The 18615-nt window shown below is 36.7% G+C and overlaps 1 protein-coding gene across 1 annotated transcript in view; it reads left to right on the top strand.

The window, feature by feature from the left end:
• Positions 1 to 18615, top strand: part of LOC106871102 (Golgi-pH regulating cation channel) — a 65542-nt gene that overhangs the window by 16802 nt on the left and 30125 nt on the right. Inside the window, exons 2-4 of the mRNA XM_052971629.2 lie at positions 11612 to 11672; positions 15624 to 15727; positions 16759 to 16872. Coding sequence (XP_052827589.1) covers positions 11612 to 11672; positions 15624 to 15727; positions 16759 to 16872 — 279 coding nt within the window. The remainder of the gene's footprint in view (positions 1 to 11611; positions 11673 to 15623; positions 15728 to 16758; positions 16873 to 18615) is intronic.

Raw genomic sequence — 18615 nt, 5'->3', positions numbered from 1 at the left:
ATAATAATAATAAGAGAGAGAGAAGGACCAGCAAGTAACCTAATTTCAATGAGGCTATATTGGCTCATGATGACCTTAAAACTTATCCTGTTGAAATAAACAATGTGTATGATCAAATGTAGTGATTATTTAAAAAAAGAACGCTGGTATAAAATCAATGTTCAGTCTTGTGTTGTATAGACCTTTGAACTGTCATCACCAGCACAAATAATACTGGTGTATATCTATATATCATCGTCATCATCATTTAACATCTGTTTTCCATGCTAACATGGGTGGGATGGTACCACGAGCCAGCTAGTGATTGTTTTGGCAGGATTTTTACAGCTGGGTGCCCTTCCTAACACCAACCACTCAGCAGAGTGGACTTAGTGCTTTTTACATGGCACAAGCACAGGAAAAATCAGTTTTGGCAAGGTTTTTACGGTATGGACTGGGTGCTTTTAAGTGGCACCTGCACTAACAGGATCACCAAATACTTGCAAGACATAAAAAGAAAAAAACTTTTAAGAAGGGAGGTGGCTTTGGAGGAGATGGAAAGGTTATAGTGAGACAGATACAGGTGTCTCGCAGAAGAGAAAGTACAAAGTTACCCAGCCGGAGAGAGAAAGATCATGAATGAAGACAGGAACAGGTGTGCTACCACAAAGACAATACACAATTACCCGACCTGAGAGAAGTGCAGGAAAAGGAAAGAGAGTGGAAGACAGCAGGATAGAGATGGTGGCAGAATGCCAGGCATGCTCACAAGGAAGGGGGATCAGAATATAAATGAGATGGTTGAGTAAAAGAAGAGAGAGATATAGATGATGGCAAGTGCCTTGAGGTTCAAATGCCATAACATAAGTGGCAGGATATTGCAAAGGAAGTGTGATTAAAGAGTGTAAGTAAGTGGTGAAAGACCTGGGTATATATAGAGTTGGAGAGGCTATGAGATAGCGATGATACTGAGGAACAGGGGTGTGAGGACAGGATTGGAGAGTGAGAGCTAGGCATAGCGTATGAAGGAGGAAATGTGAGAAAGAGAAGAGATGTAGATTGGTTTGTTGGAGTAGGGTGAGGGAAAAGTTTTCTTGTTATGTGTAGATGGAACACCCAGGTTGGGGGCTAGCAGATAGCAATAATAGAGTGAGGCAGGGCATATGGGTAGAGCGCACAGGTCGGGGGCAAGCAGAGAGCAATGATACAGTGGCACAGGGCCAAGAGGACAGGATTGGGGTGTGGGAGGTAATCATAGTACATGAAGCGGAAATGTGAGGAAGAGAAGAGATGTAGAGACATAGTTTAGTTTGTTGTGGTAGAATGTGTGAGATTTCTTGTTAAGTGTGGGTGGGACACAGGTCTTCTCAACAACTTCATATTGCCTGTATTTGGTCCATTGTCATTTCCTCTGTGAGGACCAACTTTCTGAGATCGGTCCTTACCACTTCATCCCACTTCATCTTGTCATTAACCTAATTCCCACAGGAGGAGATAAATCATGACATTTCGGTTTTTTTTCTCTTTTTTTTTTTTTTCTGGTTTGACAGAAAGGGTGCCCACCATGACTTTCACAGGCTTTCCAAGACAAATGAGATCAACATGGTTAAATGTTCCTCTTGAATAGCTTCAAGAAAAAAACTGGGCAAAATAGAAATTGAAGTGGGCTGACATTCTGTAGTAGAAGGCAGTTGCCCAAGGTGCTACACAGTGCGATAAAACTTGGAACTATGTGGCTGGGAAGCAAGCTTCTTACCACATAGCCACGCCTGTCCCTGTTTTGTTGACAATTTGTAAAATTATAATCCATTGATAACAGTTGATAGTTCTTAACACGCGTACAGAAAGAGCTGCTGAGTTTGTTGCTTGCTTGTCAACATCAGAACTCTGTTCTAGGTTGCTAATCATATCTAATAAATTTTCTTTTAAAATCAAAGCTGTCATGCACTGATTTAGTCTTCCTTATCTGTTTCTAATACAGTTACCATGAGGGCCTTGAAAGCAAAAAGGGTGTAATTGCACTCTAATACCTCACTATATCCACTATATAATTAACTACTTCATGAACCAATAAGAGAGTCTCTACATGGTTAGTCAATTTGTTAGATATATAACAGTCAAATCTCCTTCAAACACCATATACTATTGCTAAGAGAAAGACAAGAAGCTCGTGGTTTGAATGCCCATGATCAAAGGTCTGTTTGATCAGAGCTTACCTGCAGCTAAGCAACATAACAACCTGGTCTCTTTCAACAGAACAAAGGTACAATCTCTACACATATCAAAGAAATAGAATTGTACCTCTTGCCATAGTCATGAACAACACACAAGTAAAACTTCAAAGTTACTACAAATTCTGATCTTCATTATGTTTCGGTATTCCCATATAATCTCTTTGGTATTCCCATATATATATATATATAATGTTCTGTTCCGTGAGAGTTAATTCAACAAAAAAAAGTACTCCATCTGGTGAGAGATAAATATTTATTTAAAGGACACAATACATGTGTAAGTGCTACTAATAATTTCATATGTTGAGAAATACTGAAACATGTTCTTCAGATGCAAACCACATATATACGAATACTATGTGAAAACTGCATCACAAAGACTAGAATTTCTCTTTCAGGCTAATCCTGGTCAGTTCACTAGCTCACAGTTGCAATGTTTACTCTCTCTGCTTTTATCACAACTACAACAACTTCTCTTTTGAACTGGCTTGTTGTGTAATCTCTCCATCCATTTCTACTCTTTCCTTACTGTTTCTCACCTCCCAGACCTTCACAAAATACTTCACCCATTCCTTCCCCTTCAGAATTGTAACCTAGAATTCTCTCTGTCCTCATTTTTCCTGCTGACATTGGTCAATGGATGTTTAACCCTTTAGCATTCAAATTACTCTGTCAAACATTATGCTTATTGAAATTGCTTTGTATTAACCATACCTTCTCTTGTAACTTCAAGGTTTCAGTGATATGATTGCATATTTTTTTAATGATATTTTATGGTAGGAGTAAGAGACTGAATATGCCTGGTTTGAACGCAAAACATGTAGAACATATGAGCCAGATATGGTCATTTTAAATGCTAAAGGGTTAAATGTCACATTGACTGCATCGGTGTCACCAGCTGGTGACACTGATAGCTTGCAATAATCAAGAGCACAGCCCTTCCTCTTCTGATTGACTTGTTAAAGAAAACAAAATTGCATAGCAGTATACTGATTGGTTTCAGTTCAAACTTATGGCTTATCTTAAGATACACCCCCTATAGAGTATTTCCAGGCTATCTCCAAACCATAGTTCTAGACAAAATGTGTGTACCAGTGCTACTTAGCAAATACAATGTTTTTTTAAGAAGAAATAAACCATTTACACCAAACGATCTACAATATTTCTACTTTATTGATTCTCAGTTTTTATGGTTAAACTTTTCTATGTATGGATTAATCTATTTGTGCATGTATTAACACAAGTATTTCCCAATGTTTGTTATAATTATTTAAAGTCAATTATACAACAACAGTTCACATTTTAAAATATAACAATTAAATACAAAGGAACAGAAAAAAAACGGAAGATAAAAAGGGAAAAGAATGAAAAAAGCAGTGGGGAGAAGCAGCAGAAGTCGGAGGGAGAGGGGTGATGGTCCACACCCCCAGAATAAATGGGTTGCTCACCTGCACCCCATGGTAATGACCACAATGGCATTGCCAGAGAGAATGGCCGCCGATACTCATTGCAGCAGCTACTCCACCTTGCAGGACTCATTTTTCAGATGGGCTACGGTTATCCTAATTTTGCGGAGGAAATTGGTTTTGCAGGATTTGAGAACACCTGATGTATCGACAGTGACTGGCACAAACTGATAGTGGCCGGTCAGGCCCAGTCAAAATATATTACCTCAACTGCCTGTTCATTATCTTGTCATTCTGCTCTACTGTGTCATCTCTGTAAAGTCCTATGCCAAGTAGTATACAACAATCCTGTTCTCTTAAACATTCCTTATATGAAGATATCCAACACTCACTCAAACATTTATCTCTATTTAGGAAATATGAATCTTATCTTTACTAACTAATTTATAAATAATTCTTATATCAAAACTTTGATTCTATCTGCAGATATTGTCAACTTAGGTATAATTTATTTGTTCCTTTTGGTCACTAGTTAACCAGTGTTATCTGAGTAAGATATTTATTTCCTTCTGATATTAAGTTTCATTATGATTCTTATTTAAAGAGAACACTGAATACTGCTTCACTGAACAGATTTGTTTGTGCTTCATGGGAAAAGTCTCACCATTGTAAGTAGACTACCCAGTTAAATACTTGAAACATTCTTATTTATCTTCAGCAAGAAATCTCACAACCACTAGTCCAACAATGGTCCAGTTATCAGTCTGGGATCATATTTAACATCGACAAACTGTTCTTAGATAATAAAAAAAAATTAATTGAATTACGAGTTTTAAGGAAAGATTACATGTCAGACAAGAAAGGAAAGCCACTGATTCATCTGTACTGACATAGTTTAAATGAAGACCTTAATTACAGCAACTTTCTTTGGACCAAAACACGAAGAAAAAAAAGTAAATAAAAAATGGAGTTGTAGGTTGTTTCCAGGATGAAATTCAGTACAGCTGTTTTTTCATTCAAAAGTGTTGAAGCAGACACCAATAATGGACAAATAATAATTTGAAATAAAAGCATAGCTGTGGTGTTGACCTTGTAAGTATTAATGCTAGTTGTTAGGCTAGCTATTTTGTGTCATAGATTTACTTAAGAAGAGTTATCTGGAGTAAATTAATCACTGCCACTGCAACTATTTGTATGAACAAATGAACTATCCTCTATGTAGTAGTTTGAGCTGCTAGAAATTACTACCAAATTCTCCTCAATGCATACTTTACCCTCTTAAGATAAGGTAGTCCTGGAAACATTAACTAAAAATAGGATGTGATGGTCGTGGTTGGGTTGCTTTGATTGTAAGTTTGCTTGATAGGGTCTAAACAACTCCTTCCGATTTACATCTTGTGGTTATATATTTGAAAGATGATTACAATATACGTGTATGTGTGTATATATATATATATATATATATATATATATATATATATATATATAAGAGAAACAGGCTTGGAAGGACTGGAAGAACGGTGGTAGCAGGGAATTGTACCAATGTGCCAGAAGGGAGGCTAGGCGACAGGTTTGAGCGTGGCCATTGCCAGTACCGCCTGACTGGCCTCCGTAGGATTTTCGAGCGAGATCGTTGCCAGTGCCCCTGGACTGGCTTGTGCGGGTGGCACATAAAAGACACCATTTCGAGTGTGGCTGTTGCCAGTATCGCCTGACTGGCCTTTGTGCAGGTGACACGTAAAAGCACCTACTACACTCTCTGAGTGGTTGGCGTTAGGAAGGGCCTCCAGTTGTAGAAACTCTGCCAAATTTAGATTGGAGCCTGGTGTTGCCATCCGGTTTCACCAGTCCTCAGTCAAGTCGTCCAACCCATGCTAGCATGGAAAGCGGACGTTAAACGATGATGATGATGACGATATATATACTGTTGTATCTGGAAAGAGTCATTTTCTTTTTGTGCCTTATAATTTAACACACTCACCGGTAAAATTTCCACTTATTCCTTATTTTTATTTTCCTAAAATTTTCATTGCATCTTTCAACCTTTGAGAGGGTTGCAAGACACAATGAAAATTTTAGGAAAATAAGGAATAAGTGGAAATTTTACCGGTGAGTGTGTTTAAATTATAAGGCACAAAAAGAAAATGACTCTCCCCAGACACAACAGAATATCCTTCAACACACGAACTCACATAAAGAATCTTGCAAACTAAATCCAAAAACGAAATAAGTTCAGCAAAAATTTAGATTCAGGTGAATATGGTACTTAAGTTTAGGCACCAGAATTTAGTACGGTATTCATCATCATCATCATCATCATCATCATCGTTTAACGTCCGCTTTCCATGCTAGCATGGGTTAGACGATTTGACTGAGGACTGGTGAAACTGGATGGCAACACCAGGCTCCAATCTAATTTGGCAGTTTCTACAGCTGGATGCCCTTCCTAACGCCAACCACTCAGAGAGTGTAGTGGGTGCTTTTACGTGTCACCCGCACGAAAACGGCCACGCTCGAAATGGTGTCTTTTATGTGCCACCCGCACAAGCCAGTCCAGGGGCACTGGCAACAATCTCACTCGAAAATCCTACGGGAGCCAGTCAGGCGGTACTGGCAACGGCCACGCTCAAAATGGTGCATCTCATGTGCCACCCGCACAAGAGCCAGTCCAGGGGCACTGGTAACGGTCTTACTTGGCTTGCCGGACAATTTCAAAGTAAGGTGATTAAAATCAAAATAAGCAACAAGGATATCCAGAGGTAATGCAGTACGATCGTTTCATGCAACTCCATTTAATTGAAAAATGCAGAGCAATCCTTGGTTGCACAAAGACAGAATTTAATTAAATTAGAACAGATGGACACATTAGTATAATAATAATACCTAAAATCTCTAAGAAGTTAGGGAGATAGACAAAGAACATCTTGCTTTAGCCACACCATGGAAGCTAATACATACACACACACACATTTACCCCCATACATTTATATATGTGTGTGTTTGTGCGTCTATGTATTCCTTGCTGCCCCATTCAGGCAAAGCAGCGAAATGCTTGTGACCCTGAAATATCTACTGATAACAAGGAAGAGTTTCCAAAATTGCAATAGATTTCGAAGAGCTTGCAAGACCTGTGAGTAGCTCCTGCAGTTTCTGTCTGGAGCAAAGCTTCTCAGACGTTTGTTTCACCTCTCCCTCCCTCTCTCTCTCTCTCTCTCTCTTTCTCTCTCTCTCTCTCTCTCTCTCTCTCTCTCTCTCTCTCTCTCTCTCTCTCTCTCTCTCTCTCACAGTATATATCTTGTCATTATTTTAATATCTGCTTTTCGTATCGAATTAGATGAGGCAGATTTTCTACAGACAGATGCCCTTCCTGCTACCAACCCTCACTTGGTTTCAGGCAAAAAGTGATGTTTTTCCATGGCGAGTTATGTTTACACAGATTAAAGATGAAATGAATGACATCACTTCTTTGGTGATACCTGTTTAGAACTGTCACTTAATGTAAAGACAAAGAGTCACAAACTCACACACATATATATATATATGACTAGCAGAAATACCCGGCGTTGCCCGGGTTAAAGAGAATAATGAAATCTAAAAACGCCGTCTAGACTACGCATCATCTTTATATATAGAGATGTATATACACACACACACCCAAACACACGTATATATATGTATATCAATATAAATATATGAAAGTCAATGAAGTTTCGTAAAAGAAGGTGATCATGTACATACTTTCTTGCTGTTGTGATTATAACACCTCATTGTAAACTATGTTCCTTGTTTTCCCTTGTGGAGCATATACAAATAGGTTTTTTGTTGCTGCCCACTCTTGAGCAGCCAACATACAGTTGTCCATGTGAGAAGCAGGGCTCTTCCAAGAGAAGACCAGCTACAGACAGTGTTTGACCCTGATATTTGTTTATGGACATGGCAAAAGTCACACGAAGGGGGAATTGTAGTCTTCCGAATGTAAAAGGAATGTCTGCTCCTGATGGAGTAAGAGGAATTCTTGGAATAAAGACGTCATCCCCTTTTGCACACCCAGAAAGAATGGTAGCCTCGATAACGTGTGACATCATTTTCTAAATAATGCTCATCTGTTATGTTCGGGTTAAAATTTCATCAACATCAAAAATATATGAATTTTCATGGGAGTTATGGCCGTTATGCAAAGAATATAATTTCCAAATTTCATAAAGATCCATTCAGTACTTTTGACGTAGTTTTGGATAAGAAAACAAATGACTAATGTGTGTGTTTGTGTGCATGTGTATGTGTGTGTGATGGGTGTATATATGTATAGATATCTGTATGCATGTATATATGTATATATGTGTACATATTACATGTACATCTATATATATATATACATCTACACATGTGTATACATATACATGTATGTATAGATCTATATATATATACATATACGTGTAGATCTATATGTATACATATACATCTCTCTCTCTCTCTTTCTCTCTCTCTCTCTCTTTCTCTCTCTCTCTTTCTCTCTCTCTCTCTCTCTTTCTCTCTCTCTTTCTCTCTTTCTCTTTCTCTCTTTCTCTCTCTCTTTCTCTCTTTCTCTCTCTCTCTCTCTGAAAGTATCTGTCATTACAGTATCGAAATGGTGTACATATACATGTATATGTATACATATACATCTCTCTCTCTCTCTCTTTCTGTCTCTCTCTTTCTCTCTTTCTCTCTCTGTGAAAGTATCTGTCACTACAGTATCGAAATGTGATTGTTTCAGTTAGTGGAATAGTTTCATTTTTAAAGTGAAAGTATTTGACATGAGTGTTTTTGTTTCACTTTTGACACGTAATACTTAAATAGTGGAGGAGATATTATGTTGCCGTGTGCTCGAACTCTGCAAGAAGTTAATAATTTTTTTTACTAAAACACAACTGGAACCCTAAGTAAGGCATGTGTAAAATTTGAATGAAATTGGTTGCGTAGTTCTCGAGTTTTAGGGATTCACACAGACAGACAGACAGACAGACAGACACACATTCTCATTTTTATATATGTAGATAGGGCTTTTTCACTTTTTGTCTACTAAATTCACTTGTAAGCCTTTGTACAGCCTGGGGTTATAGTAGAAAACACTTGTCCAAGGTGCCACACCATGGAAGCTAATATATGAAACTGTGTTGAGAAGCAAACTTCTTAATTACACAGCTATACCTGTACCATGCACACACACATACACACACTGAGACTTCTTTTTTTCTCATAACAAAAATAATTTCCTCTTTAGGATATACGTTTTGTTATCGTCAAGAGATTAAGTTAAATTTTAGACAGGTCAGAAAAAAAAAAAACAAGTAGACACTGAGTAAATTACAAACTCCTTAGAAACAATGGTTTTATACCACTAGAGTTTTTTTTATGTGCATTGCATTAAACTTAACTAGATACTTTATACTACCAGTGTTGGCACAAAATATCTAGTTAAGTTTAATACAATGCACATGAAAAATTCTAATTAAAGATAATTATGTGGGGAGTCATTTCAGTCATTTTGGCAAGTACATCTGATAACTTGGGGCATGCTTTGGTCTTATTAGACCTCCTCAACAAAAAAGTTATTTTACTGTATTTGCCAAAAGGAATAATGAGAAACTCACTGAATGTTCTGCTCCTCACTTTATACTATTTAGACCAAGTAAAATTTTGACAAGCCAAAGACCAACTTCTATGAAGTACTCAACCTGCTAATAATAGCTTGTAAATCCCCTCAGATCATGCCTTACCATCCTAACAAAGGTTGGACACACTAGGCAATGTAGTTCTAGAAAGATAAAATGTCAGCACACTTATTAACCTACTTACACATAGCAATAACCCATTATTTACTACATTTTTATAAAAGTCCCTTACAAATGTCTTAAAGAAATTCTGGATGAAAACTTTTCTGTTATTTAGTATTGATCCTAGTTAGCTGTATGCAAATGAGAACTTCTCATTTGAAAGCCTGGTAAAATCATTATTTCATTGCTAGATCTCTTGTGAAAACTAAAAGTGCAAATTAAGTCTTAGGACTTAAAGTTAATGATAACATGTTTTATGTAGGGAGCATTATATAGTAAACTCAAATAATTATATAGTTAGGAAAAATTGGTCAGCCAATGACTAATATTTTAATTTTAGGATATCATTACAGTTAGAATGCCTTTGATTATGGGTTTTCTCGATTATGGCAGCCTTAGTGCTCAATGACAATTTAAGCTGAGTTCAGTTTATAATACTAATTACTGTTTTCATTATTAAATCAGTGGTTATTCCACTGAGATTGACTTGTCTTTCATCCTTTTGGAGTTGATGAAATACGTACCAGTTGAGAACTGTGGTCAATGTAATCAAGTAGACCTCTCCCCTAAAATTTCAGACCTTGTGCCAATAAGTAGAAAGAATTATTCTTTTCTAATCTAAGGACCCGAAATTTTGGGGGAGGGAGCCAGTTGATTAGATCGACCTCAGTATGCAACTGGTACTTAATTTATTGACCCTGAAAGGATGAAAGGCAAAGTCGACCTCGGCGAAATTTGAACTCAGAACGTAAAAACAGACAAGATACCACTAAGCATTTCACCCAGCATACTAACATTCCTGCCAGCTTGCTGGCTTAACCCTTTTGTTACCAACCAGGCTGAAACCGGCTCTGGCTCTGAGTACAAATGTCTGGTTATCATAAGTTCTGAATTAAAATCTTCCACCAAACCTTAGTCACAATTTATGTTCCTAACACTAGCTGAATGATAACTAAGTTATTTTACTAAATTCTTTGTTATATATAAAGTAATTGAAAGAAACACAGAGCATCTCAAAATAAATACAGTAACGAAAGGGTTAATAGAAAGAATTATTAAGTCAGTGGAAGGTGAGGTGGTGATATGGCAGAATCATTAACATGTGAGACAAAATTCTGAGCAGCATTTCTTCTGATACTTCTTTACATTCCAAGTTCAAATACCATCAAGGTCAATTTTGACTTTCATTCTTTCTAGGTTGATAAAATAAAGTACCAATCAAGTACTGAAGTTGATGCAATCAACTAACTCCCTCCCAGTAAAATTGTTGGCTGGTCCTGTACTAAAATTTGAAATTAAGTCAGTAGTGAAAACTGAGAAGGCATACATTGTTGGTTCATACTTCAAGTCTTTCCAGAATTGATGTTTGCCTTTTGTCCTTAGTGACAGTGTGAATGAAACAAGTATCAATGTATTGAAGTTGATCACATTATCAATATATCCTTTCAGAAGTTGATCATCTGAGCATTGGAAAATGTTTAGTATACAAAAGACCTTGGGTTCAATCCCCTACATCTCCAGAGTATACAGGCACAGGTATGACTGTGGTAAGAAGCTTGCTTCTTAGCCACATTGTTTTAGGTTCAGTTGCACTGTGTGGCACCTCGGTCAAGTGTCTTCTACTATAGCATTGGGCCAACCAAAGCCTTGTGAGTGGATTTGGTCGATGGAAACTGAAAGAAGCCTGTAATATATGTGTATATCTGTCTTTGTGTTTGTCCCCCACCACTGCTTGACAACTAGTGTTATTGTGTTTATGTTCCCATAAGTTAGCAGTTTGGCAAAAAAGACTGATAGTAAAAGATTGTTTTAAATTTGTTTTTGTACAAGTGTTTCTATGGTTATAGCATTAATTGATTGCTTTCTGAATACATCATAAATGCCACATAGCTATGACTGTCATGATACATAGTTGTGAGGATTACTTGTGTCCATGCTGTTGGAAAAAGGATTCATGTTTGCAGCTGTATGGAGAGCTTGTTATTAAATAGCTATGGAAGTAATTTGGCTGCTCAGTGAAGGTACATCATAGCTAAGTTCACATCTAAAAAGGCATTCTGTACTACTAAGCTGTCAAGGAAAATCTCTTTATTATTGACTGTTGTTTAAATATCTCCACTGTGGGATTTTGTTCAGTGTTCAAGTATTTCAATGTTTTCTTTTTTCTCTTTTGCAGAGTAATTCCAAATTCACATTTGTAAAGACAACATATAACCAAACTAAAATTTATGTTAAAAGTAAGTGAATTATTTTCCTCTATGAACTAATAATTTATGTACATACTTCGTGCATCACACACCAACTCCACTCCACCAAATTTGTAAGACATCAACTATGGGGTGCACCAGTTCCCACGCTATGCAAACCCAACAAATGAATTTATAATACCAATTCATTATTTATAGGAGCCTACTACACTCATACCGTCATACCAGGTCAATGTATACTTTCCACAAACCTTTGAGAGGGGCTTTACATGGTTGTTTGACCATGATAAAATAACAGCAGACAAATCTCCCACATATTTCAAGCCTCCCACCTTCAAAAAAGACATTAATTTATGTAGCCCAGGATATACTATATCTGAATAAAAGATGGAATAGTCCTGTCTTAAATTGCTTTTGACCATCTATCAGAACTGACATGGAGATAAACAACAATAACAACAATATACTTACTAACCCATCCCATTATTTATTACAGATTTATAAAATTCTTTAACAAATGACTGAACAAATTCTCTCATGTGAAGCCTCTTTATTGTGTGATATTGGGCCATAGTTATGTGTACACACATGAGAAATTCTAACTTGGTAGCAACACGAAACAAAGATATTTTGTGAAAACTAAAGCATGAAAGTTTTGGGGGCTTAAAGTTAAGTTATCGTTAATGTATTTAATGCAAAGAGCATTAAATAGTGAACTAGAAATAATTATACAGTTAAGAAAAAAAAATATTAGCCAATGAGTAATGTTTATCTATTTCGGCATTTACAGGAGTCAAGTCCAAACATATTTCAGTTCTATGACCTGATCAGTAATGTATGGATTTCACTTTCTTACCAAAGTAGTCATGAAATAATCATTAAGGAAATATACAAAATTGTGTACTGTTTAGCATAGGAAAATTAAATTAGAGAAATACTGCAGGGATGCTATCTGTGTGAGAAACGATGGTTAAGTTTGTGTTATGTTTATTGCAGGGTGCATTAAAAAGCTAGCTGGAAATAAAATCAAGATATTAATCAATCAATTAATCCAAAATTGATTTTCTTCATATAAGCTCTTTCTAAATATTCTGTGATTAATTGAGGATTCTCATGTAATTTACAAATTTACTTGTTTATTCTTTTGAATTATCATTTTATCTAGCAAATGATTTTTATTGATACTGAACGTTGATACAAACACGCATGTACACACATATTTATCATCATCATCATCACTGTAGTTCAAGCTCACAGAATCATTAGCACATCAGAAGAACTGCTTAATGGAATTTCGTTCATCTTTACATTCTGAGTTCAAATTCTGCTGAGGTTGGCTTTACCTTTCATTCTTTCACTGTTGAAAAAATATCAATGACTGGACTGTTTGAGTGTCAGATGGCATACTTTGTTGTGTCTATTCCAGTTTGTTGCATCCTGATGGTGATATCTATGACCACATTGTTGTCATAGATGCTGCCAAGCTGTACTCACCATTGCTTTTCTTATGGACAATATCAGTAGTGTAGAGAAGGGAGATTTGCATGAATGAACAGATGTTTGTCCTCCATAAAAGACCTTGCTCAGGTTTGTGGTTTCAAGAGGAACTTTCCAGATGTAGATCCATAGTCTCACAAGGCATATGGAGGTCTCAAAGAAGAAAGAACAGTGTGATTTGAAGGAAATTTTGGCTGCTTTTTGTAGTAAGTCAAATGACCATGAAGAGGCACTTTTGTTAACTCATATTTGTATATGCGGTCATTTAGTAGGAGAAAATGGCATGTTCAACAGAGTTGTTGAATGTAAATATTACTTAAGACTTGAGAAGCTTTTGAGTGTTTGTGTTTAACTGTGGTTTCATAATATACACTAAGAGAATAGGAGATGAATCCTTCCATAGATTGCATGTCAATCTATCACAGTAACGTTACCATATTTCATACCTGTTCCCAAGAGGTAGGTGAATTGGGGTAATGTAGAACATAGAGAAAAGCATCCATCCCCAGAACATGACATGTGGTTTGAAGCCACATTCATGAGTGAAATGGTTAACATTTTATCTACTCATCCATTTTGTTTTCTCATTAATGTATTTGTGCTGCATACCTGATCAATTCTGAAGAGATCAAGCCAGTGAGAAAGCCTCATTCAACCTGCTAAAAGTAGCATCCAATGCTGCCTCAGATTACACCTACCATTTTAAAAAAAGAAAGTACATACTGAATGTGTAGTTCTAGTCAGACTATATCTGAATAAATTTATGTGATGATCATGAGCTGACCTGGGTCTAAAATACAATACCATCGCCAACAAACAACTCTGGAAAGAGGAAGGATATATCATTCACAGTTGCTGAATTTCAAACTTAATGTATCATCCTCAGTCAAGCTTTAAATTACCCATACAGCCATTGTATGTAGTATCCAGATTGTTGCCATAAGTAGTGAAACTAAAGTACACAGATTGATCTTGAACTCTGCTCTGCATGCGTACTAAGTTTTAATGTTCTAGCTCACTTCTGTTGTTTACAGCAGTGCTTCGAAGGAACATGTGTAGCATGCGACCATTACATTGACCATGATAGAGAAAGTTGACCAGAGAATCTGCATCAAATTTTGCCAAAAGCTTGGCAATACCTGTTCAGAGGCCTATGCAAAGTTTTTGAAAAGTTTTCATCGTTCTTGACACAATGAATATCATGTGCAACTGAAACCCATCCTTTTGGTCAGCTGAAAGCAGTATTGGCACAAACTTGGCAGACACACTTCTCATACCCAAATCTTCAGTGATAATGGACGAAACTGAACCGTAACTAATCTGCACATCCTCTGATAACTCACGGATGGTGATTCGATGATTTCCACTCACAGCTACATGCATATCTGCAATGTTTTCTCAATTCTGCTGGTTATGGGTCTTCCAGAACGTTTGTCAATACCGACATTTTTCAGCCATCCTGGAAACATCTTAACCACTTGTACACGGCTCATACACTCTTCTCCATACAATCTCTGCAACTTTGCATAGGCCTCTGAGCTGGTATTGCCATGACAACTTTCTCTGTCATTATTTATGTGACAATCACACACTACTCACATTCCTTCCAAACAGAAGTGAGCTAGAACATTAACACTTAGTGTGCATGCAGAGCAGAGTTTAAGGTCAATCTTTGGCGAGCAGATTCACTTTGTGTGCTATAGCTTTGTTACTATGGCAACAGTTTGGATACTTATTGATCAGACCTCATATATGTTATCATATCACATATGGTAATGGGGTGAGTTGTGTCAGTGTTTTTTGACCCACTACTACTTACATACTCATTGCATGTGGAAATCTTAGCTGGCCAGAATCTAGGTGCAAGTACTTAATTGTGCTCCAGTATCTGCTTTGGCATTGTTTCTGTGGCTGCTTGCCCTTCCTGATACCTACCACTTTACAGCAGGAACTGAGTGCTTATTTCATACCACCACCATTTGTGAGGTTATAAAAAACATTTTTCACAGATATAAATATTACCACATCTGGCATGTCTAATGGTCCATTATCCTTAGCTAAATTCACCTATAGAAAAGGCTATTCCGTTTACTTACTTCACACACACGCACGTGCACATGCGCGCGCACACACACACATTAAGTACAAAATAGGGGAATATATATAATATTGAATTATAAATTACTTTTTAAATAATTTAATTCTATATTCACTTCTTTTGCACTTAATATCCATACTATATGCCTGTTATAGCCAACAAACTAGTGATATGGAATTATCTGTGTAATAACACACATTTTCTCCCCAGACATCTGCTTTTGGGACGTAATGAAACATATGGAATTCTAACTCAGTGGTTATATATCATGCTCTTTAAAATGCACAGCATATAACAATACTTGAGTATAGCAAACAGTACAGCTAAACCATTTATTTTATTTGTAAAACTGACATTTGTTTGTCTTATTTGTTACCTTCTTCCAGTTTCCTGCCAGCCAGAGACCGCTGGGTCTGTCAGTGTGAGCATCAGGTGGGCTTTGCAGTATTTTCCCTGTGCTAATGAACTTGCTTTGATTGGAGATAATTTGGTGAGTAATTTCCTATGCATTTTTTCCTTCTTTTCATTTGCTAAATCAAATTGACAAAAACCTGCTATTGTCATGTTATGAGAGATATAACAGGAATGTTGAGTTAAAACATTGGACAACCAACCACACGATTGGTTACAAAAGCCTTACTGCAGCCACTTGTCAAACAAGGTATCACTCCTACATTTCAGTTATAATAATAGCAGAAAAGTACGCATGTTAAACAAGAGAGAACTCAATAAAAGCATTTTGTTTGAATGCTATATGCTTAACTCCACTTTGTTGCAAGTATTCTGACTAGCTACCTGGCTTGAGAGATAACCCATGAGTTATGGCCTAATTTCCATCCCTATTAATTTCAGTGTCCCTTTTTTAAAGGTCACAAGTCGGTAGTAAATTTAAATTTGGAAAGGGAACAGTGACAACGGAAAGGCCAGAAATGGGTATTTGAGATGCGAGGATAGAAGAGTAAATGTAGTCATAGAGAGTACTTAGTAAGATAACCTACATTAGCACAGGTAACTGAGAAAAGGAATTGGAGAGAAAGTAGAAACAGAATAATGGCATCAGAAGGACCAGAATGAGTGAGAATGTGAAAGGAATGAGTATAATGGGAAGAAGGCAGGGATATGTAGAAGTGGTTAAGAAGAGGGTAGTGATTGTCAATTATAGGTGGACAAAGGTAGAGGTGGGTCATAAGATGAAGGCGAGAGTATGTAAGGGTTAATGAATAGAGGTGGTTGAAATGAGAGTGAGTACTGGTGGGTAGCATAGCACACTGAAGTTAGAGTGCATTGGATTGTGAGGTGACTTAATATTATACTTAGGTCTATTGGATGTGTATGTGTTTATTGTGACTAGGACTTTAGTTTCATCTGACAAACTGTTCGACCAGTTTGGTATTCAATAGTTATTTTTTAATACTTCTGTGGTTGTAGTGTTTAATTGTTTAGGGAAGAATGCAGTGTGACAGTCTGTACGTGTAATAAAAAAATATTTTTTATTATTAATTAACATTTTCTCTTTTTTAGAGTCAATCAGAATATATATACTACTCTGTCCATACTGGTACCGGCCTCTCTAAGATTGAGATGACTTCGAATAAAACACTTCCCCTGGAGTGCAAAAGTCCCATGTTTTTGCCTGTAAGAATTTTGTTTATTTAAGTCTTTAAAGCACAAGTCTGTTACAAATATCAGTAATTTAGTTGCATTCTCCAGTTAACGTGATTTTGATCACATATTTATGACCACACTTATTGTTACTTGTCCATAAGTCAACTCTGATAAAAAGTGAGAGATATTTAGCTGCTATTTCTAGCATGAGTGGTCAGTTCAATGTTTTTTTTTATATTGGCTCCTATTATCTGAGTGGACAGTCTATGCATTTTGATTAATTTGTATAAAAAAAGGATTTTAGAAGTGTTTATTGTCTTTTAATACTTCTACCCATAAATATTGGTCTTGGTCCATTAGTTTCAAGCACATGCTAAAGAAACAAAAGTTAATAGAAAGTTACATGTGTAAAATCAATGATTATTATATTGTTGTTTTGGCTCAGCTTGGCTCTGGATAAAGCAAGTTTATAATCAAAGGCATTCCAGTTGTGACCATCCTGTCATTTTGCAGGATTTTGTTTTTAAAACAGAACAATTTAATTTGAGGGAGATTTGGCTACTATTTCTTGCAGGTTCATCACCAGCTTGAATACATCATCATTAAACAATGATTATATAACCAGTGCAACCCCAAAATAGTAACTTTGACTAATTAAGCATTTATGCTATATTTTGCTTAATTAAAATCCATGTTGACAGAGTATTGACTTTTGTCAAACCCCTATTTCCACCTGATGTTATTGTTGCTTAATTCCAGGTCAACTTTGGTTGAGTATCCCTGTGTTTGAAAATATTCTAATCCTAACCATCATGTCCAGTTTTGAGGGCGAGAGTGGAGGTGTAAAGTATTCAAAGCTACAATATCCAATGTGTCATGTTTTTAAAGACAGTAGGGCATGGGCAGCTATTTGTATTAGGCTGAACAGCCATGTATTAGGTTGGCAACTAAGTTCCTGCCGTTTTTTTTTAAATTAAAATTTTTTTAAAGGTTTAATAAAAAAAATAACAACTAATTAATCAATATTGTATTCATTCTTGTTGTTTACAACTTCTTCCTAATGTTCAACAAGATTTTCAATACCTCGTTGGTAGAAATCATCCGATTTCAACTCGAAAAATTGATCCAACCAAGCTCTCAATTCTGCATCAGTATTGAATGAAACTCTGTGCATAGCATTTGAAATCCATTGATGCCAAATCAGGAGAGTATAGCAGGAGTGGCAGCACTTTCCAGCCATGCATTTGAATGGCTTCCTTGATTATATTGGCAATATAAGGGCAGGCGTTGTCGTGCAGCAGAAGAACTCCATGTTGACGATTAGGTCTTTTCTCTTGAAGTTTTCTCTTGAGTCGTTCCATCTGTTAAACATAGAGTTTCGCGTTGACCATTTGGTTCCATTCAAACAATTCGTAATGAATAATCCCTTCTCAGTCCCACCATATGCACAACATCGTTTTACGCAGATGAAGATCTTGTTTCACGCGCGGTATCGCTTGTTTACTGGAGCTAAGCCATTCCTTACGCTGCTTCATATTGATGTACAGGCACCATTTTTTGTCGCCAATAGCGATTCAGTAAAGAAATCATTGCTTGTGTCCCTGTGTTGAGCGGTGATGAGCAAGCAAACCAGCGGAGATTGTGGCTTGTTGATTTTTGTTTTTGTTACTTAAAGCATGCGGAACCCATGCTCCATACTTCTGAACTTTTCCCATTGAGGGAAGATACTTCTCTATAGCAGTGTGGGAGCATTCCATTTTCTGTGCCAGTTCA

The sequence above is a fragment of the Octopus bimaculoides genome, chromosome 11 (assembly GCF_046866305.1).
Source record: "Octopus bimaculoides isolate indiv1 chromosome 11, ASM4686630v1, whole genome shotgun sequence".
Classification (NCBI taxonomy): Eukaryota; Metazoa; Mollusca; class Cephalopoda; order Octopoda; family Octopodidae; genus Octopus; species Octopus bimaculoides.
This window is presented reverse-complemented; position numbering and strand designations above follow the sequence as displayed.